Below are 24497 nucleotides of genomic sequence, written 5' to 3' on the forward strand. Positions count from 1 at the left end.
GTGATCGCAGAAAATTTGCCGCGCCTGTACGGAAAAATTGCCAGAGGAGAAAAAAAAGAAAAGAAAAGAAATAGGCAACAGAAAAGTATAAAAACATGCCTGCTATGTGTAGAAGTCTTAAATGGACGGACTACTCGCATAAATATAGTTTGAACCGCTTTTTACATCGCGTAAAGCGTATTTTTAAGAATCACAGTGTTTCTTCTGCAGAATTCCTGCTGAAAAATTTTCATTTACAAAAGTTCATCGCAGAAAAACAAAGAAAGTTCTGTCATCGGGCTTGAGGGTGGGAAGGGAGTCCTGAAATTCGATTGACTTCAGCTGCAAGGGTGGGATTATATAAAAACCTCAATTAACACATACATCATATTGTGTTAAAATCGAATATTTACAAAGGCTATCACAGAATTTTTTTAAAACCTGAACGGGGTGGTACTCCCCCTCTCTCTCTCTCTCGTTCTCGATTGATTTTAAATTCAAGCATGAAAATGAAAAAAGTATACGCCGTATTTTATGAAAATCTGGTTTTACGAAATACACCTTTTTTTTTTTTTATCTGGAGGAGGAGAATAATCCATGCCGCATTACGGGGTTTAAATTTACGGCTCATTCTTGACTGATTTTAGTGCCAAACTGAAGTTATTGCGGAAAATATTAAAGGATATACATAAGTAAGCACATAATATTGTATCAACCGATTTTTTTGTGGGGGAGGGGGAAGATTATATCATTATTTATTCTTTACTGATTTCAGCTTCATGTAGAGTGAATAATTGTGAATCCTTAAGGAAATGTACGACGTATTACAGCAAAATCAAACAGTTGTAACAGAAATTTTCCTGAAACATGTGTAAAAGAAAGAAAAAAAGAGGGAGGGGAAGTGATCCATACCATAAGGGGCTGAATTCGCTCCATCATCATTCTTGAGTGACTTTAATCCCAAGCACTAGGGATTACGGAAAAGAATCAAATAAAATGTACATTATGTTGTATGAAAACCGAATGAGTTGTAGAAAATTTGTCGTGGAACTAAAAGAAATCGGGAGCAAAGGAAGGGGGTAAATTCATTACTTTATTCTTTACTGATTTTAAATCCCTGCAGAGGGGATGATTGGAAAGACTCAAAGAAAATGTACGATATATTACACCAAAATCGAACATTTTTTTAACGAAAATTATCGTGGATCATATTTTGAAATTTAGGGGTGGGTGTTAATTCACACTTTCATTCTTGCCAGATTTTAACCATAGGCTGTGGGGATGTTCTCAATGCTGTAAAGAAAATATATTTTAAGTTTTGTCGTAATCGAAACATTTTTATTTTGGAAAAATGTATTCCATATACATATATAAACTTTCAAAATGGGGCGAACCATACCACCTTTTATTATCCTTATACGTGATGGATTCAACCGTAAACAACAGGGTTATTTCTGCAAGTAAAAGAAAGGCACATGTAATCAAAATCAGGTAAGTTTTACGAGTTATCATGGAAGAGACTAACAGACACGCAAATGCCAGTAAGCTTCAGTACCGATCGCTTCAATAAATAAGTTATCAGGACAGCAACAGTTTTGTATTATGCAAAATTTTTAGTTGTGTCAGTGATATTTTCTATTTATGGATACGGCAAACAAAGGTTTACTTTTATATATAAATTTAACTTGAGTGTACATTAAACAACTTTGAATTTTGTTTTATAGGATCTAAAATGTTTCCTACAAGTTCACAGAACAAACACTGGATGTTCAAAGATGAGGAGGTACTTGCAACGCTTAGACGAGAGGCAAATATGAAATTTATTTTGAAGCATGGTGCTAATATGAGCGTAAGTAAATGATTCCTTCTAACTTCAGTGGATTTAGAAAAAAATTGTAATTAATTAATTAATGAACGCACAGAATATGGTTGGTATAAACCGCTTGAAGAGCGGTTAGCTTGTAAGGTACTCATCTTGCTTTAGTGTGTGTATCAGACTACAGAAGAACATTTATTCATACTACAATTATCTTTCCACGCTTCGTGATGATGTCTGTAAATCCAGTGAGTTTTTTAGATTGTGTGCACACCATCTTCTGAGTAGGGAAAGGGTTGGATACAAATTACTAAAAAGGGTTAAGAAGTATTAACTGTAATACAAAACATTTAATAATATAAATGGATGGATATTTAATATTGAAATATTGTATGCACATTTAATATTGGAAAAAGATTTTTCTTAAATTGCGTTGTGGACACCTGAATCATAACATGGTTTCAGAACTTCTATGGACAAAAATAATATTTAATCTTTGTGGTCTCGCACCTTGATGATATCGCTCTTTGGTGATGTAACGGACCGAAGGCTTGGGGAGGAAAAACTAGTTAAATGTAACAGAATAACCTACAAGCTAATGCATGCATTAATTCATAGAGTTGTAATGCTTATATCTTAAATAATACATATATGATAAAGGTGTATATTTGTGGTAGGATTCCGTTAACATTGAGTACATCATGAGATTTGAATAGTTTTATGTGGAATTCCTCTGTATCAGTAACATTGTAGGTGTGAGACTATTTTGTACTAATCTACTTTTCAACGCTTTAAAAAATATTTTACATTCTGTGGTATACAGTAAAAAATCCAAAATTTAGTAGAAAACTTGTTTGTATTATATACAGGATGTTTCAAAACAACACCGACAGCGTTTGGGAGGTGGTTCATAGAGGTAGTAATGAGTACTTCAAACTATGTGCCTGTAGTCAAACTCCTTCTATGAAACTTGTTACGTGAGTACCTTAGGATTCTGAAACATGGATTTTTGGATAGGAAACATGAAGTCTTAACCCGGCTACGGTAGATTCCATAGTTTTGGAGCTATGAGCCTTTAAAGTTTATTTTTTCATGTTTTCTGCAGCCTATAACTCCGAAAGGAAGCATTCGTGCATTCAGGTTGGTCTATACTTTTTGTCTTATCTTGGTGTTAGGAATCACATCCCAAACGTTGTCGGTGTTGTTTTGAAACACCTTGTATATTTAAATATATACTAATTTATTTTTTTACGTCTTAAATTAGTAATAAGAGGTAATTACTATATTCGAATTTAGAATGAACAGAGAGCTGCTACATTTCTCAGCGCAAGTGAAGAAAGATTACTACTCAGGCAGTATGAATTACAGTTACGAGAATTCTGTCGCAAATTCCATCCGCCAATGATTCGCTCAGTGATTGGGACATCGTTTCATTATTTCAAGAGATTTTACTTGCACAACTCAGTAATGGATTATCACCCCAAGGAAATTCTGTAAGTAGTCATTGTTTTGTATGTTTTTTAAATGCAGTAAAACTTAACTGTACTGAAACTTCTCAAGCGATCTGTGTAAACAGACACACAAATACAGAAACACTAATTGAAATACAAAATAATAAGGTACATAATGTAGATAAATAGGAAAAACACGAATAGGATATTTTGCATATACACAGAAAAAACTGTAAACAATATTAGGTATTTAATATACTGCTTAGGATAGTGAATTAGAAAATATACAGGGTATTCTCCTATATACACAGAAAATACACGAAACAATAACAAAAGCATGTGAAAGCCGAAAAACGAAATAATAACAGGAAATACAGGAAACAATAATGTCAAAATACATATGATGATCTCTACAATTGCATTTTAATGCTTCATTTTATATTAATATTTTATAACAATAACAACAATGAAATTTAAACATAATTTCTAAGGAGAAAACGCAATTTGAATAAATATTATGTTACAGGTGGATGGATCAACATTTAAAGTTTAAACCTAAATTTCTCTGAACGTTGATATATTATTTTTATTATTCTATTGTTCGCTTGTTTCTGTTGTACTAGAGAAGAAACACCTATATATATACGTACATAAACTCAATCTTTGCTCCTTCGTATATTCATTTATATGTGTTTTCTTTGGAATGAACTGAAATTTCAGTGCTTTTGTGATATGTAATATTAATGTTTAATAATCAAATTTAAATTAATTTTGAAAAATCAAGGGACTAGATTCAGTAAGATCACATTAAAATTTCAGTTTATTTCATACAAAAGAGAAAAGCAATTTCCTATATAAGTCAATGGTCTAAATTATAAAGATTGCGTAAGCATTGAACACCGTTAATACTAGAATGAAAAAGAAAGAAGAAGACTGTGTTTTAAGTTTATTTGTATACTTTCATATAATAAAACTTATATAAAACAATATCTGTCCAACACGAAAACGGAAATCCTTTTTATTGTAAATAATATTAAATTTTGTATACCCAAAATGCTGTGTTTCAGTTTATTGTTAAATTTTCCATGTTTATGTATTGATTTATTTATTGCATATTAGAAATAATTATAGACGCAATTACCTATCATATAAAATAGATGCTAATATACAGTGTATAAATCAGTCATTTCCATGTATAACGTCAGAGCACCCGTTTACGTTGGAGTGGCGGCAGAGAAAGAAACTGGTAGAGCAAAGGAAGGGGAAAAGGAAAAGTGGAAGAATAAAGTAAAGAATTTAACAGAAAATTGGCTACTTACCAATGAATTCTCCCTTGGAAAGCCTAAACACTTTTTAACGTTTCGGAACTCACAGTTGGTTCCTTCCTCAGTGGCAAGGTGAAAGGGATTACAACGGAAAGGAGATAGAAGGTTTAAAACAAGGAATACATACCATTAAATAAAAGTAACGTGCAGAGTGGATCCTGAGATGAGCAGAACGAAGTGAAAAAGAACTAAAACGATACATGGGTGCTAAGTTAATGTGACAAAAGCAGAAAATTCTATTGTGAGCAACAATGTCGACTAGTGTGTGCTAATTAGACAAAATGGTGGAAAAAATTCATAAAAAATTGGCAGAGATGTGTGGAATAGTGGTCCAGTTAACATACTAAAAGTCCAGGGAAATCCGAGTGGAGCTTCAGCCGCCATATTGGAAAATGGCCACCGTCGATGTCGTAAAACTACTTTTTTCGTTATGTCGCACACAATACGCTAGAAAATCATCAGACAGAAATAAAAATCGGTACAAGTGTTTGGAATAGTGGTCCAGTCAACATACTAAAAGTTCTGGGAAATTCGAATGGAGCTTCAACCTCCATATTGGAAAATGACCGCCGCTGATGCTCTAAAACGACGTTTTTCGTTATTTCGAACACAAAACTCCAGAAAATCGTCAGGCAGAGATGAAACTTGACACAAATATGTGGAATAGCGGTCCATTCAACATACTAAATATCCTGGGAAATCCGAGTGGAGTTTCAGCTACCATCTTAGAAAATGGCCGCCGCTGATACCGTAAAACGATGTTTTTGTTATTCCGCACATGAAACTTCAGAAAATCGTCAGGGAGAGATAAAAGTCGGTATAGTGTGTGGAATAGCGGTCCATTCAACATACTAAAAGTCCTGGGAAATTCGAGTGGAGCTTCGTACACCATCTTAGTAAATGGCAGCCGCCAGAACCGTGAAACGACTTTTCAAAACGAGTATGGTAGGTTCCAGTATGGTAGATTTTATTCCAGTTCACGTAAATTAACGTTAACAGACGTATGTGTTGTACCCTCAGTTATTACACCATGTACACTTTTACACTACAAAGTTGTGAACCAGCACCAATGTATGAAAAGGGTCAACAATTTTATAACATACAATTATTCATTGATTTTGAAAATGTTAGTACAAAAATTTAAAAATTGGTAGTGATTTCGTCTGTCTAAAAATATAAATGCAACTATTTCACTGATATATTTAAATTACAACTTTCGTCTTTTTACTAGCCATGTATTCACGAGCAGTGTGGGCTCGTTTGCTTACAAAACTAGCATTATCCATTCATATCTTTAAAGAGCAAAACCAGTTCACGCTGTTGGACCCGGACTCGGACTCAGCAATCACTAAACTGCAAGACGAACTACTCAGAGTCGTCATAAAAGGCGAGAATACTGAGAATGAATCGTACCTGATGACGCTATACGAGAGATTCATCCAGTAAGGTCAAGCGAACGGCCTACTTATGGATTCAGTATTTCCGTCAAGTTCAACTCGAGCGAGCATTCATACATGCTGAAAGTGGAAACTGGGCGTTACATCTTTAATGTGTTAATGGCATGCTTTCCTACTTCCACACTGCAGGATATTTAAATTATGCGAAGTCATGCCACTTGTACCTTCAGGAAATGTGTGCTCTCCAAAGCAAAATGTCCACTGATACTCGTAAGTACGGGAAATACTGTGATAGTGGGTATTTTACCATCAGAAGAACTGATAAGTTCTGGTGACTTGACTATAGAGCAATGTCTCATGCAGTCATTAAGAGTATTGGAGCTCAGTCTCACGGTCGCGGAGTGTCAGACAGTGTTGTGACTAAATAGATTTTGAGTATCCTAGCCACAACTGGAATTAGCGACAGCCTCGAAAACTTTCGTGATCTCAAATACAAATCGAATAAGCAACACGTAAAACTTAAACATTCAAGGAAAGCTCGTGATTGTCTCTGTTTGATTATATTTCTTTAACAAAAACGAAGAAGTCGGTATTGTTCGAAGTTTTTGATTCTATCGATGAAGCAAATCCAGGAAATGACAGTCATCCCGAACAAGATGTCAGTGTTATAGATGGTGGATATCTTTTGCATCGAGTTATATGGCCTCAGGAAGAAATGTTTAATGATATTTTTATAGCGCTTACCTCAATCGACATTATGGGCGGCAAAGAACTATCATATTTGACGGTTATAGCCAACAAACCACCAAAGAAATTGAATAAAAACGACAATCGTGAGCTGGATTCTCTGTACTGACAGCACCAGCTGACGCAGGTACACTTATAGTGAAGGCTTCTGTTGGATTGTCCGTTTCCAGATCTGAGCACGTATTTGTTGGGCAGGATGTTGACTTGCTTGTCCTTCTCCTGACATTTGCAGGTCAACATGTGAATATTTCATTCGTCAAACAAGTCTCTGTAAAAGATGAGCACTAAAACTACAGCAGCAGTACTACAATCCAGCCAAGGTGAAATGAAAGAACATCTCTTCAAGAACGCCGTAAGTGTTGCGATACCACTTCATCATCCTATCAGCAAGGAAAGAATAAATCTTTCAAAACTTTACAGTGCCGAAAAGATTTGAGAGTGTTACTTATGAAACATTTCTCTTGTTTGCACCACAGCTTACTTGTACAGCTGCGCCACATGTTGAGACAAAAAATCAGTCTCGATTTATCTATAAATAAAATTCGTGCACATCAATCCAGCGACGAAAGAAGTATAAAATATGTATATTTTTTATTTGTTTGTTTGTTTCCTTGTTTGTTGCAAATGCATTTTACATTTATTATAATTATTTTCAGAGTAACGTGTGTATATCTGGCAAGCAAAGTGGAAGAATTTAATGTTTCCATATCGCAATTTGTAACGAATATTAAGGGCGATAGAGAGAAAGCATCTGATATCATATTAAACAATGAATTGTTATTAATGCAGCATTTGAATTACCATCTAACAATACATAACCCTTTTCGACCAATTGAAGGTTTACTTATCGATATAAAGGTAAGCTATTTAACTTTGATTGTAGTATATTTTCTCTCTTTTTTATTTATCATTTTATTTTAAGGAATTCTTTCTTGATCGTCGGCAGCATATATTGACATATAGGCTTCATGGAGCCGATATCGATGTACTTTTGTACACGTACACACTGTCGGCTGGTGTGTAAATGATAAAGAGATGCGATGGTCTGTGAAGGCCAGAATGGTCACTAGAGTGCATTAGTGTCGCCACCACGTTATTATGTGATTTTAATTCAACATTACCTACGATTGGGGATGCATGCACTGATTCGGTTGGGAAAGGTATACAGCTCTTGTGTCCCCTCGTGAAGCATGTTGGCCCACGACTGTTGTAACTATCTCTTGATTTTCTGGGTATTGGCTTGGAACATTTTGACGTCCAAGCTGGCCTCACACATGTTCTGTCGGGAAATCTTGCTAGTCACGGGAATATCTCAGCAACATGCAGTTCATAAAGACACATGCAGAGTGTGAGCGAGCGTTGTCCTCTTGAAAGATTGTACCAAAATAATATCTCATGAGAGGTAACACATGAGGACAGCTGTTCCATCAGAGTTCTTGAATCACTGTCAGAGATGACTTGAAGTCATATCCGATAATATCCTACGTCGTAACTCCAGAAGTAACACCGACGTAAGTCTCTAAAACATTTTCAGAATGTGTCCTCTCCTCTCGGCGCCACCATACTCGTAGACAATGATCATCTCGCGCTGAAATTAATGCGATCCCACTGGTCATCAATCCTTGATTTCCGGGTAGGCACTAGTCCAAACACAGACATATGTGTCATGGTGTTAATGGCAGTGTAATGGTGGGACGGCGTTTCACGGCTGCTGCTAATCTCCGACCAATGGTGCGGGAGGGCATGGGATGTTGTAATGAGTCCATTAGCTGTACCCAGGTAGCAGGCGTGGATCTGAAGGGATTACAGTGAGCTTGGGCACGATACACACTGATCCTTTTCCCTTGGTGTGATCAGACTTAGTCGACTTAATCCTTGACGCATGTGGTTTCTCTTTCCATTTATTTCAACATGGGGCTACTGTCACACTTAATGCCCCACATTCCTGCATATTGTACGTTTCGACCAGCTGACTACATGTTTACCCACAATGAGACCCCTTCGAAATCTTGTCGGGTGCTGGTAACATTGTCTTTCACAAGCACACGGCATTTTCCATTGCTCTTCAAAGTGCTCACAAACTGTCGGACGCTGCTCATGCCCCTTATATGACCTGTCAGACCTAATAGCACATTCTCGTGGGACGTTAATGCACTCTGGTTGATTGCTGTTCTAGGCGTCACAGATGAGCGCAACTCTAAATCATTTACATACGCCGATGGTATGGACATGTACGAAATTACGTTTGACATTGGTTAGAATCATTCCTTCTAGATGCTTAACTTCTTTTTGTCAGTCAGTTTATTATTATTATTATTATTATTATTATTATTATTATTATTATTATTATTATTATTATTATTATTATTATTATTATTATTATTATTATTATTAATGAAGACTTGATAATTCAGTGATACGTCTGAAATCACAGAAGAGTTCAGACCAAAGAAAAAAGTATAATCAGTATAATCAAGTAGCTGTAAGGAGGAGGGGGAGTGACGTATGCATGATTTACGAAGAAGATGTCAGACAAAGATGATTGGAAACCAGTGATATAGAGGAAAATGAGTGACATTATGAGGAATCAACAATGTAGTCTGTAAAATTTCAAATATGAAATCTTCCTATATTCAAATCATTTAAAGAAGTACCAGATATTTAAAAATCATGGTTTGCGCACGCGCCTTCGAGCGGGAGACTCGGGTTTGGTTCTTTGTGGGAGCTCATATGGTTCAGATCCCACGTTAAGCTGTAGATCCAGTTTTCATGTAACTTCGATTCTGAACGCGACGCTAAATTCCCACCAATAAGAATCAAACTCAAACTTAGTATACGTGGTCTGTCCAATATATACGTGAACCAATGTCATAAACACTGTATTTTACAAAATTAGGGTACATCAGTCTTATCCCCTTCAAAATACTCCCCATTTGTAGCACCGTGTCCATTGTTGAAAACATCCCTGGAAGTCTTCAGAACTCAAGGCTGTTGAGGTACCTTGTCGTTTAACTTTCGAATGTTCTCTTAAAATCGTGTGCATAGATGATTTTCCTAAATTCAGTTTAAAAGCAATTATCCGGACAGTTAATCGACGATCGGAAAGCACAAGAGACAGCACACGTTCAATGTTGTCTTCAACACAGGAGGTCGACAGTCGTCCTGGCCTTGCCTCACCCTTTGCAGTCTTCACATCCTTCATGGAAACGCTTGATCCACATAAAGAGAGCTGTTTTCTTCAGTGCATTATTTCCATAAACAGCCCTCAACATTTCATGAATTTCCTGAGAGTTTTCCCCCAGTTTCACCAAAAATTTGATGTTGATTCGTTGTTCCATCTGTTCATTAATATCCATCGTCGACAGGAACAAAAACAGGACACCACAACACCATTGCCACTTGTAGCTGTAAGCTCGCCTTGACGGTCTGGCAGTTACTGCTGCTCCAGTTGGTTCCCTGGCAACAGAGCAGCATGTGCGCATAGCCTAACTTCAAATCAAGGTCACTCTACTAACTCAATTCGCGTGTTTATTGGACAGACCACGTAAATATAATACTACAGCAGTGATGCTACAATCTCAAAATATCAGTGAAAATATAAATAATAGAACTTAAAATATATAATTTCAAAGCAAACATTCTCGATATTTCGGTATGGAAATATAGGCCAAGTTGTTTTCCACTTAGAGAAATTCCTTTTGTTTCAAGTATTTCACAAATTATTACGTATGGTATAGTAAATATCTTCTGTCCACTAACGAATACATTTGTACAGATTTCTTATGAAATTTTTATTTATGTTGTTGTAAATAATGTTTTGTAATTTCCGTCAAATTTACAAGTTACTTTTATTTCTGAACCTAATTTACACTTTAGCTGCGCTACTGTCTTAATCTCAGATTAAAAGTAAAATTGATACAAGTACTAGCGAAAGTTCAGTTTTTTTGCTATAACTTTCTGAAGCTTCGCCTGTTTGCAAGCACTTGTATTACTGTTAACATATTGAATTATTCTTTATAAACGCGATATTTTTATTCACTTTTGAATTTTATTATTTTCTTCCAGACTCGTTGCGATCTGAAAGATCCAGAACGGCTAAGGCCAGGAATCGATGATTTTATAGATAAGTCATTTTTCACGGATGCTTGCCTCATCTATGCACCGTCACAGGTGAGTCTAATCGTAATGTCTTATGTGTATTAAGTGTTGGTTTGAATTTCAGATCTTACGTGAGTTGTCAATATTTCCTACAAAATTAGATCTAACGAGTATATAAATATCGATGAAATTATAGCCATGAGTTTCTTAGCCATGGAACAACTTCAAGATAAAGTTTCTAATTCCAGAACCACACGTTTACTGGTCTGGTGCTTTATTATCATAATTATTGTCGAATGGGGGACACGGTGGCTCAGTGGTTGAGTAGTTGCATCTGGTGCGTGTGGTTCCTGGTTCTATCCCCGCCCAAGTAAGTTTGAGATGGACATCATCGTGTCCGTGGGTTTTCTCGGGGGTACTCCCGTTTCCGCCCACTTGCCTTAATCATCGTTTCCCGTAGCCTAAAGGCCATAATCGTGGGATGTTAAACTGAAAAGATTTCATTTAATTTCAATTATTGTCGGATACTAAGATAATTTTGTTAATGTATTCGTATTTATTGTAATGTAGGTCACTTGAAAAGCATTTAGTAGACTCAAAAGGTACTTACGTTGTTTTTCTAAACTACTATAATTACTTTAAAAAATAATAGAAAGACAGGCATATGAGATTTTCCCTTTAGAACGAAGGGAACAAAAATTAAATATGATTACAGCAATTTGCACCAAGATTGAAGTAACATCATTGATATCTTCCGTCATCGTCAAATACTGAAAAAAAGCAGCAAGAAGTTTTGAGTGTACTAGTGTAAACATGTACATTTTATTAAGGAGCTCGTTTTACCAAAAAATCCTTTATATATTTACTTTAGCTGTCCGTGTGTCCGTTCAGAAGACACAAAGTCTCAAAAACTACTTGATGGATCGCCATGAAGTTTGGTCAGGATCTAGAGGCTGTAAAGTTAAGAATCGAGTCAAGTTCGTTGATGGAGAATATCCATCCAGTTGATCCTAAGATGTAGACAAACAGAAATCGGTTGTATTCCTATGGAATTAATTATTGATATTATCCTTGCTCGATAGACTACCCTCAATGCTGTTGAGATTAATGGGTTAGTATAATGCTCAGGATGCGAAATATTAATCTGTCCGTGGAATACAACATTAAAAGGTAACTAAATGGCTTTCTGCTCGACAAATCTAAATACTTTTTTTTAATACTCATTCGTCGTATTGAAGTTTTTGAGTAGGTATAGATGATGAAGGGAAATGCAGAACTCCAAACTTGAATTTCACGTTGCGAATACTGTGACTTTAACTCCTCCACGTAATGTTCGCTGTATTATCTTATTATCTCTGCTTGTAATTCATTATCATGCCTTCTCTTGCCTACATCCTGGCAACACTGATAGCTGTTAGAGAAAATTCGTTACACAAGCACAGGGTGAGTATCTTTTGAGTTTATTGATATTCGGATTTAATTCTTCTTCTAAGTTGGAACGTATATAATTTGACAAAATTAAGTCCCTAAGTTACTATTAAATTGAACTCAGGAATGCATCTAAATAGTCATTACGAGTCATTACGGCCTACAGTTTCAAGAAAACATTCACTTTCGTCGGCAGCCTCTTTACGTACATAAACACACAATGCTATGTCAGTCACATTTTATGGATGGAGTGTAGCAAATATACATTAATGTTCCAATACTTCTTACCGATCCACACAGGATACCGTTAAATCCACTAAGGATACTCCAAGGATCCACTAAGGATACCATTAAATCCACGAAGGATATTTCTTATATAACTACTAGTTGCTTCCATATCAGATTTACAGATTCCTTCCTTATCAGCACACCAAGCCTTATAGGTTTCTGGTTATTAATTTCCAACTAAACTTTACTCATCCCCAACTTTTCCATTAGTTGAGAGCCGTAGTTGTTCTCCATGACTTCGTCATTTGTTAGATAGTGGAGAATATATTTGTGCAAAGGTATTTACTTTTAATTAAGTTTCCAAAACTACTAGTAATTACTAATAAATGTCGATACTACTATCTTTTTCACTGTCAATCTTTATTTGGCTTATACCAGAATCACAAGCCACTATAATTAAACAGGAACCTTCCTGTATTCCGCAAAATATCCTAATAACCTAAGCCACCCTTGGCCTTACATTAAACCTAATATATCATTGCCACTCTTGGCTCATTTACATAAATATCAATATCTTCAGCCACTTATGGCCCCATTCCTACAACAACTCAACTACACATATAAAAATCACATAGTTACGCTCTTCATTTTCTAAACCGTCGTTCTAAACTTAATTACATTGTTCTTTTGTTTACACAATCTATATAGTAACTTTTAACATTTTTCACTCCCACCATCTTCCTGGGTATCACCTAAAAACGAACTGCACCACCTGACTCCCAACAATCATCATTCACTTTCATTAGTCATTCGATTCTTTTACCGTACATTGCATTATCATGGGACGTAAAACTTGAAGTTTCATTTTCATTTCCGACTGTTGAAAGAATCACAGTCAGAAATTACATAGTTTGACATCATCTTAATATGAAATATTCGGTAATCTTGGTAAGAGATACGTTAGCTTGATGCTAGAGCGCTCATTTCTGAATAGTAGGATTCAGTAATTTATTAGCATGCTTAAAGGGCATGATAGAGTATATAAATTTTGTAGCCGTAGGTTAAGAAAAAATGTCTCTATTATAGAAACGTATAAGCATTTTATATCTTTCCTTTTTCTTTTTTAGAATTAAATTTTATTAACTCTTACAAAAGCTTTACGATCTTCACTGATATTTACATTTTACTTACATTTTACATTTCCGGAGTACATACATACATACATATATATACACTCTCATCTTTATTTTCCTTCTCTGTTATAAATGGAAAAGCACTTACACATTATAATAAATTACTTTCACCAATACATCTGTTTTAGTTACGTTAACGTTCATACGATAACTTTTACACATCTTAAATTATGCGACTTTATATGTAGTCTTGAAACCAATGCCCGTGGGACGTAAAACTCAAAAATTTCATTTCATTTTTTTGAAACCAATGCTTCACAGTCACTTTCGTATACTCATCATCTAGGAGTTCTGCCAACGACAGAAAATTATGTAAGTACTTGTTCTGTTAAAATTATGTATATAAAGACATAACCATGATTGAACATATACGGTTCTTGTGTTCGAAAGTTTGTTTTACGTAGGAATATTTTTTCGATTAGCTTTACAAGAACCGAACAGAGTTCAATAATTTATTTCGCTGCTTTCTTTGCTACTAGAAGAAGAAATGAAACTGTGTTTAAATTGTTGACGAGATTGTAAAATTGCCGAGAATTTCCTTGTTGCCAATTTGTGGAGATGATTGTAGTTGCGAAACAAGGGGTACATTATTTATCTATATTTGGAAGCTCTATTGTCATGCACCTGGTTGTCGGATAGTGCAGTACTTAGGTCTTATAAGGTTATGATATATATAAACACAATCACGTAACAGTATTGTGTTGTTATACATACACTGTTACATGATTATGTTTTTATATATTTTTATCACATAGCCTTGCTCAGGTATTAGCGTGTTTAGTTTGACAATATGAAAACAAGGCCTAATAGAATAGTTAAAATATTAATCCCATACAATTGTATAATTTTAATAATAGTAATAATTTAGCGATGGAACTTATTTTTATTTTAGATAGCCTTAGCGGCTGTTCTTCATGCGGCTAGTAAAATCCAAGAGAACCTAGATGCGTATGTTACAGAGACTTTATTTGGAAGTCCTGGCATGGAAAAATTACCAGCACTGATAGAAGCAGTTAGAAGTAAGTAGTTGTTATTATTTGAGCATTCTATAAGAAGTTAAGTAATTTTATGTAGTAAAAATGGTACTTTTAACGATATTTGTCCCTCCTGTGGACGATTGTTCTTTCTTGTACTAAGCATGATTAAAGTTGCCATTAATAAAGGTATATTTCATTATAATTAAGAATAGAACACACACACACATATATATTCAGATGTTTACCAGTTTAATGGAAAACCTGAAAAAAAAAGTACAACTTACCAGATTGATATACCATTGAACCCTGTTTCACCCTCATAACAGCTTTGGTGTGACGTGGAATAGAGTTACAGAGATCGTGAATCGGAGCAAGTGGAACATTACACCATTCTATGTACATGCTTCATTCAGTTCCGTGAGAGATAAAGGAGACGAAAATCAGCGTCGAATTCATGTCTACAAAATGGATCACAGATATTTAATTATGCGCAGATCCGATGATTGAGTGGGCCAGATAGTCTAGCGGGAGAGAACTTACTCCCGATGTTCTCCAAATCACGCCTCAACAAGTCTACCTAGGGTACATGGTCATTCTGGAATAAGACATCAGCCCGGAAACAACATCTGGACATTAGGATGCACATGGTTCCCTAACATGGCGACATAATTACAGTAATGACGCGACCGGTAAGCGTTTAGCACAGAACCTACTGAAAACCAGGCTATAGTGGCACACAGCATCACAGAGCCGCCGCCATGTTTTACGGTTGTGTGTAGGCACTACATGTCATACGCTCCTTTAACTGTCCACCAAACACAAGCACAGCACCATTAACGTTGTTTTAAAACGTTGTGGTCCCTTATAAGTGGTTTCGTTCGTTCAACCCACCTCGTATGATTGTCGACACGCAGTCTTACGATGGTTCTGAGTGACAATCCGCTTTAATGCTCGGCGGGACCTGTCACTGACAGTTTTCTTCCGACCACTTTTCCCTTTTACCGATGTAGTTTTGCCGTGAGTTTTATAGGCTCTCATCCTCTTGGACTCAACCCCTCGCGATGCACTAAACACACTTGCTACTTTCGTCACGCGGCATCGCATAACTGAGGGCCAAGAATATGCACTTTATGGAAATCAAAGAAGTCGCCCATTTTACACTATCGCCGTCTGCTCAGTTTACTGCCTTCTGCTGCTCCCCACGTAGTAAAGGATTTATCCTATCACAAACCCCAACAGCGCGGCGTTCGCCGCCTGTCCGTTGCCAACTCAGACATTTGACGTATTTCCAATTCCTGGTGTTTCCATTAAATTAATAAGTATCTGTGAATAGTTGTTAGTCTGAAAACTTACTTTGCGTACTGAAGTTGAGAAGTTGTTACACGGTGATACTGTGTTCATAACTTCGTAAATATTCCTAATATGTTCATAACTTCGTGAATATTTCTAATGTGTATCTGAATGTGAAAGTAAAATCTTGGTATTATTGCGAAAAAAGGAAGTTTTTAAAATCCAGTTATGATTTGGAGAAATATTAAGTACATTGTTTTATTTGCAGTGATGTAACAAACTGACAAAGATATGACATTAATTAACAAAATTCTTCATCTTAACAAACATTTTATATTGCAAACATTAGCATTAGGAGAACAATCTCATAAAGAGGAATTGTATATGAGGTTGAAATTAATCAGGTCCTGTATACACTATCAAAAAGTTTGCCATTTCTTAAGAATAATGTGCTCCACAGTTTGGAAGCATTGTATTATTCAGAAAAATACAGCAGGTCTCAGATGCCATTGTTCCATGAACTACAAATAATGACTCGGAGGCACACCAGATAAAGCAACCCCAATTATAATTTTACTACCACTGTATTTCATGTTTGACGTGATACTTTCTCACAGCGGCCATTCTCCCGAAAGTTGGAACACTCATGTACGTTCATTGCAGCGAAAAGTTGTGAATGTTTATTCCGAAGAACGATTCCTACAGTGTAGGTCTAATATTATAAAAAATCAAATAGATTCCGCTTGATTGAACTTGGTGACATGAAATTCACGTATGGCGCTAGAACTTCGGTGTGCATTATTTGAATGGAAATCAACTCTTGTAATGATACCTGAAACTGTGCTTGATAATTGTAGTCCTTTATTTCCGTCATTATTTTGCGTTGTGATATTCTGCGCTTATAGGTCTCCCAGTAGATATAGGAAGTCCAAATTGTCCCTCCACTTTTCACTTACACAGGATAAATGCCATAGTCGCTTAGGATCCATTGAGCTTTGCATCTTCTGCTTGTTGCACAAGCCGCAGAGGAGGACACACCTAACAGAATGATCTTACCGAAATCTGAGATCTGCATTATACATCGGTGTGTGATTATCTTGTGAGTCGATGTTGCAACTACAAGATACATTCTTTGCTGAAGCAGATCTATTCTTTTATTGTAGAAAGTTGCAGTTGCTTTGTGGTAATTAGTGTATTACATCACCATCCCGGCTCTTGCCTGACGGGGCTCAAGAAAATCCATATAAAGAACAGTGAAAATGGCCGACCGCACTCGGACCCGGATGCTTCCGAATACGAAGCGAGTATTGTTCACATATGCCCATTCGCCGTTTCAAATATACGTGGAATTTTCCTCAATGTCCTTGCATATAGAATAGTGAAAACTGTTCCTTCTGCACCTCTTCTAAATCTTATAATCTCCCTGTGATAATAATTTGATTAATATTTGGTGTTTTACTTTATATTCAAACGATTAACATACTTGAAAACCACAAATCAAGTAATTAATACCTTATATGAACAGAGTTGTGGTGGCTGTTCGCTAATTGAAAGTGTTTCATTTTTTCGTTATTCCTTTTTGTGCAGTTAAATTACAAGACTCCAAATGAATTCCTGCATCACTTTCTTGTGTTCCTATTGTTTAGTTTGCTCTGAATTTTTAAAAATAGAACACTCCTATTTAAAGAAAACTTAACTAATTTATATCACATATATACTTTGTACTACCGATTTTTATTTAATTATTTTTTTTCTATTATTTGTAACCAGAAATAAGGTCGATGGTGAAATCCGTAGAGCAACCGCCACGTGACGTAATCAAACAACTTGAGAAGAAATTAGAAAAGTGTAGAAATCAAGAAAACAATCCTGATAGCCAAATGTAAGTGATTTGTTAAGACTTTCCATTTTTAGAAAACTGTTTTTGTTGATTTTTAACCAGCATGTGATAAAGACTGTGTCCTAATGTTTGCATTTATAAGGACTGCCACATTTTGATCTTTGTATTTATAAGGATTACGAATTTCTTATTTTATTTATAAAGACTACCACATTTTCATTTTTGTATTCAGCCAAAAACTGGAGAAGGGTGACAAATATTTATTTATAATAAATATTGTTGGTTTTTTATTTAAATTTTGTTTTTTTATTTTCATAACCTAGTTTCTCTTCCGCAAACAATATAATCCCTTCATTTTGACAATGTAACGTGAGTAGTTTTCAGTACTTTTTGAGAAACTCTTTTATCTTTCTTTCTTTCTTAAGCTTGTAAACAAAGAGAGAAAGTGAAATTGTAGCATGCATTTTAGTGTTTGATAGCTTGCTACTGGCATATTTAGTTTAGTTAAAAATAGGTTTATCTGATCTTTTCAATTCTTTAGAGGAAAAAAAAAATGATAAAGGTATATCTAATTGTTTGTAGATTTTGTTTATATTTTACTTGCTTAATTGGGTTTGTTTACTTAGTTTCTTATGATAACTTAATAACATTTTCAGTTTAACGTCGTTCAGTTATGCCTTTTTGGCTAAAAGAGACGGATGATTAATGAAATTGAGTAATTATTAAAGAATTCGTGGAATCAGGAAGTAGGAAGGAATTGGAGAAACCCCCAGAAAAACCACGGACACGATGTGGTTTACCATAAACTAACATGACGTGGAATCGAACCAGGAACCCCTTGCACCAGTAGTTAGCGCTTTACAATTGACCCACCGTGCCCTTCGATTAGCAAGAAAAGTTCACAAACAATAAATGCTGTAATTAATTTAGCATCCCGTAAGTAACCAGTAATCTATACTTTTCTTCTACTGAATGTAACAGTTTATTATTATTACCTATTATTGTTAAGGAGAAAACATATATTTGGAGTAATTAATTGATAACAATTTTTTTTTTTTTTTTTTTTTTTTTTTTAAATAGGAAACTGTAAATATTTTGACATACTTTTTACTTTTCTGAAATTCGGAGTAGAGTTCAGCCTGAGAAACATTTACTTCTGGCAAACTCACTTCTGTATAACGCTTAATATTGTTATAGCATAAGGAGTTACATCACTTTATGAAAAACTACAATTATAAAGATATGCACTACCCATGTACTCCATACACCATATGTATACTAGCCTTCGGCTAGCTGGGGACTTTGCCCCTAGACCTCCACATTTACTTGACCTGTGGCTCGCACCTTACATTTCAACCTTTGCGTCGGTTTTCGTACGGCAAGAATACGTTTATGGCATTATTCTTTGCGATGAATTCAAACCCTTTTCCCCTTAAAATATGCATTTCAATCAAAGTGAAATGATAAGAATCTATACTGTTCGTTTCAAATGGTCCACCCGTTTTCTCCATATAATCGACCTGACAACCTTAATTTTTATACATACATACATATATACAGTATATATATATACAAGGGCGGATCCAAGGGGGGGGGCTACGGGGCTATAGCCCCCCTCTTGACTCTCAGGTTTACACTGGATAAAATGGGCTTCAATTCTGCTTTACACTGGATAAAACGGCAAATTATGGTTTAGCCCCTCCCTTGATCATACCCTGGATCCGCCACTGTATATATATATATACAGGGTGTCTAGCAGTCGGGAAAATCGGGAAAGTCGGGAATTTGTCTTAAATTAAAAAAATGGTCGGGAATTCGGGGATTTGTCTGGAATTTGCGAAAAAAGTCGGGAAAAATGGAATTAAATTCCACATGTTGGAAATGATGCTGACGCTTGTCGGAGCAACTCCGATAAACCTCGCGTTCCTAAATGCATCGCGATGTAATACTTTTACATTTTATTTTTTTTTAATGTGTTCCTAAATACACCGCGATCCATCTCAACCGTTTTTCTATTTTCTACGTAGAAGCGGTCATGTGGTACGCGTTGCATCTCGTACACCGTGAATTTTCTGCGATTTATGTGAGGCGCGCGGTTTGTCTCCTGCTGTGGTGCTGGGGGAAGAAGAGTGGTGAGTGAGTGGTTGACAACAGTGTTTGCTGACAGCAGAAAGGTTTTTGCACAGACAAAGGATATACAGACCGCAAACTTCCAATATGTGCAATGGAAATCAGTTTTTATCGTCTGCACAGCGAAAGAGCCAATCAGCGCTCGGGTGGGTGGAACGATGTGTCGTCCCGGGTGAGATGGCGCTGCCATCGGTCTGTGAACGTGACGTCATGGGTTGTCATAGTAACCAGGGGACTGTTTTCGTCTGCTTTGAATCACAAGTGTTAGACGCAGTGCAGAATGATTAGCTAGCTTGTGTTCAGCTTTTCTTGTACTGCCTCTGGATTTGACATTCCTTTCCAGCTTATATATATATATATATATATATATATATATATATATATATATATATATATATATATATATATATATATATATATATATATATATATGTGTGTGTGTGTGTGTGTGTGTATAAATCAGATTTTTCTTTTTTCCCTTTTTTTCGAGTTCACTGAAAATGCCCAAGTTCTGCAAAATACGTCAACATAAAAAGCTGTTCCCCAAATGCAAGTAAAGGAGCCAAAGAGTAATAGTTTTAAATAAAAATATAGAAATTCCTCCTGTGGCTGCGAGTGTGTGCACAGACAAAGGATATCCTTTGTCTGTGGGTTTTTGCGTTTCAAGAGTAAAGGTTTTTGCGTGTTGGATTGTTTTTCACGTATAGGTAAGTTTACCTGGGCAATGATTTTGTAAATAATTCAACACTTTAAAGGCTAGTTGTTTTAATGTCACGGCAAACCACTTGCCATTTCTTTCTTTGCCATGAATTACAGGCATGTCAATTTTGAGTATTCAACATTCCTGCCGTCATAAATAAGTTTATTTTACCAACTATTACAATAACAACAACAACAAAAGACCTAAGCAAAGTTTTACCTAAAGACAGTAATATGTTTGAAATATTCTGCTCAAAATAAATCATTGGTTATAGTATACGACAGTGCCTCATCATTTAGCGAGGACTCACGAAGTGCAGTCTTTTAAGGATTATTCATTGAGGATATAGGAACTTGAAAATGAGGTAACAAGGCGACTTCCATTTAATTACTGAGTAATATAAAATAAAATGTACGTCGGTTTGCGTTGCGTTTCGTTGTGTTTTATGGTATGCGAAGAATAATAATGTGCCCTTGTACGTAGTGTATGAGTATATGTGGGGGATTTGAAACATATATCGCATGTCACGTGCACGTGGATGCTTCTTACTACTTCTAAATGTAATAAAATCATTTTTATACGTAGTGCAACAGTAGGAAGTATCCACGCGCACAGATCATGAGGTACTGTTGTATACTATTACCAATCATTTTTTAAAATTTAAAAACAAGTTATTAGAATGTAGTAACTTGAACTAATACACAAGGTGGGCAAGATTTTACTTTGTGCAGAACAGTAAGTGTAACGTTAAGAATTCTAGTATATTTTAAACCTGACTTAATTAACGTTAACCCTGGAATACACAGGGGGGTGCTGGAGCACCCCAGACGTTATACTCATCGCCATTGTGGCTTTGTTCTCAGGCACATTGGTTGGTGCTTCCGTGTATTCTCATTTTGAAGCATGACATTCACGGTGGTGGGTCTGAAGCAAATTGTCTCGTTTCAGAAGAGAATATATTCAAGAGGTGGGGTTCTCCAGCACCCCACCTGTGTATTTACGTATGTGAAATTCAAATTTTGACGAAATTTGTTTCAGATACTTTGCGTGCATATTTGTTTAATTGCATGATGTCGAAAGTGTGTGCAGGTTCAAGCAAGTTTATAGACTTTGTACTCAACACATTAGAAGAAGATTATGATTCTGTAGGTAATTTCAGAGAGTCCGATGACAATATTGAAGTGTAATCGGAAGTCGATGATGAAATTAGTGGAAGTGACGCGAGTGACACTAAGGGTAACATCGAAAATGATCCAGCTATAAGGGGAGCCTCTATATTAGTAAGAACCGGTCATATTTCTAAGCCCTGAACCAAGCACAATTCTGTGCCCGTAATATCTCAAAAATATTATAATTCTTGTTAGGTACTTTATTTAATGTCTGTCTGAAGAAAAAGTCACTCATCTTTCCTGTGCTTGTACATGTAGAAACACTCAAAGCCATCTTACCTTTTTTCTTTTTTTTATGTTGGAGAGTGTAGGCCAACCACGTGGAAATTTGGACAAAAAAAAAAAAAAAAAAAAAAACTAGCAAGATTTGGTTGAAACGTTTGGTAAACAGTTTGAAGTAAGTTTAATTTACGTTACGTTAGGTTAGGTTAGCATTTATTTACGTAATCGTCAATTAGGCCACGAACTAGCTCAGCACCGAACATACTCGTGTAGTTTTGCCATGATTTATTTTTTGTGTTTTCAGAGTCTGACGCACATCATGCCGTCAACGAATTTTCAAGAAAGGTGGAAATATGAATTTCCCTGGGTAAAAGAAGGGAAGACGAAGTTAACTGCAGAATGTGTGTGGTGTCATACCACATTTTCGTTTGGCACCATGGGACGTACAGCTCTTACCAATCATTCAAAGAGCAAGAAGCATCAAAACCTTGCAGCGACTCGACAGAAGACTTACGCAATGACATATCATTTCCCAACAAAACCTAAAGAAATTTCAGATGTTCCTGCGTCTTCATTAAATGTAGATCAACCTGGCACCAGCACTGGTCCTGTTCCATGCTCATCCAGCGAAACATGCTCTCCCACTCGTAGGTCTACTTCGACCCTGGACAAATATAAACTAAAAGATAGAGTCACACAGGCGGAGATTTTGTGGTGTATAAACGAGGTGATGAATCACAACTCTTTACGCAGTGCTGAAAGTAGTGTTCTTCTTTTCATAGGATGTTTCCAGACAGTGCAATTGCTAGCGAGATGAAATTGCACAAGGATAAAGTGTCATATAGCATCGTGTACGGATTGTGTCCATACTTTCAACGTGAACTTAAATCCATATTACAAGAGTGCGAACATTATGTCATTGGATTTGATGAAAGTTTAAATAGTGTTGCGCAAAGAACCCAAATGGATGTAAGTGTACGCTTCTGGGACGATAACACGAACAGAGTCAGAACACGGTATTTGAATTCTGTGTTTATGGATCATAGTACAGCTACAGACCTACTACAAGGTTTGCAGAATGTATTGCAATCGCTTGATCCATTTAAGCTTTTGCAAGTTTCAATGGATGGGCCAAATGTAAATTGGGCGCTTTTACGACTAATGAAAGAGGAACGTTGTGCCTCCCTTGGTACAGACGCTCCACAGCTCCTTGAACTTGGCTCGTGTGGTCTTCACGTTGTTCACGGTGGTTTTAAGACTGGTATACAAAAAACTGGATGGGATTTGATTTCTTTTCTTAGAGCCTTGTATAACTTGTACGAAATGGTACCAGCAAGGCGTGCCCAGCATTCTGAAATAACAGGTTCGTCATTGTTTCCACTTCCATTTTGCCATATTCGTTGGGTAGAAAATGCGAAGGTAGCCAAGCGAAGCCAAGAAATATTACCGCATGTGAGAAAGTATGTTGAAACGGTTAAGGGAACAGACAAAGAACCCAACTGTAACAGTTTCAGAATAGTAGCTAGAAATTTGAACGACAAGTTGCTCTATGCAAAATTAGCGTTTTTTCAATCTCTTGCTGAGGACTGTGAGCCTTTCCTGACTGAATATCAGTCAGACACTCCTATGACTCCATTTTTACATGGTAGCCTTACTCAGTTATTGAAAGTATTGATGTCTCGCTTCGTTAAAAAAGAAATAATGGACAAGAAGAGTATCAATGCTATTGATGTTATGGAGAAAAGTGAAAACTTATATATTAATTTAATTCGTATCAAAGAAATTGACCTTGGGTATGCAACTAGGTCAGCACTGAGGAGATGTACAGAAGTTAGTGAAAAGGAAATGTTGAGTTTCCGAAAGCAAGTACGTGAATGTTATCAACATTTAGTGTCCAAGCTGCAGGAGAGGTCCCCGCTAAAATATTCCCTTACAAAAGCGCTGACGTTTCTTAATCCCTTAACCGTTGGTCATTCACAGGAAGAAGCTGTTAAACAAATGAGAGCAACGTTCGAAATTTTAGTGCAGAGTAATATTGTCTCAGCATCTGATGCAGAAAAGGCAGACAGAGAATACAATGCTCTAGTAGATCAGACACATGTGCGGAAGAAAATGGAGTCGTACAAAAGAAATGAACACAGACTTGATGACTTCTGGGTGAGTGTGTTACCACCAAATGATGTATATCTGTGCAAAATAGTAAAGATATGCCTAATTCTTTCCCACGGTAATGCAGCATTAGAAAGGGGTTTTTCGGTAAACAGGGAAATATTAGTTGAAAATTTGTCAGAGGATTCTTTAGTGGCGCAGCGTGTAGTGTATGATGCTGTCAATGAGGCTGGTGGCATACAAGCCCTTCCTATCCCAAAGCAGATGATTCTATCAATGAGAAACGCATACGCGAGATTCAAGGAAGCCGAAGAACACCGCAGAAAAGTGATGTCGGAAAAAGATCGCAGGGCCGCTGAAAAAAGAAGAACAGAACAGAGACGAAAGGAACTTGAAGC

The 24497-nt window shown here is 36.2% G+C and overlaps 1 protein-coding gene across 4 annotated transcripts in view; it reads left to right on the plus strand.

Annotated features, from left to right (window-relative positions):
• Window positions 1-24497, plus strand: part of CycH (cyclin H) — a 59015-nt gene that overhangs the window by 6249 nt on the left and 28269 nt on the right. For all 4 annotated transcript variants that reach the window (XM_081735847.1, XM_081735846.1, XM_081735848.1 and 1 more), the window contains exons 2-7: window positions 1704-1828; window positions 3092-3288; window positions 7372-7573; window positions 10781-10885; window positions 14555-14681; window positions 17700-17811. In XM_081735847.1, the coding sequence (XP_081591973.1) occupies window positions 1712-1828; window positions 3092-3288; window positions 7372-7573; window positions 10781-10885; window positions 14555-14681; window positions 17700-17811 (860 nt within the window). In that variant the 5' untranslated portion in view covers window positions 1704-1711. The remainder of the gene's footprint in view (window positions 1-1703; window positions 1829-3091; window positions 3289-7371; window positions 7574-10780; window positions 10886-14554; window positions 14682-17699; window positions 17812-24497) is intronic.

This window comes from Thermobia domestica, chromosome 13 (assembly GCF_964235325.1).
Source record: "Thermobia domestica chromosome 13, izTheDome1.hap1.1, whole genome shotgun sequence".
NCBI lineage: Eukaryota > Metazoa > Arthropoda > Insecta > Zygentoma > Lepismatidae > Thermobia > Thermobia domestica.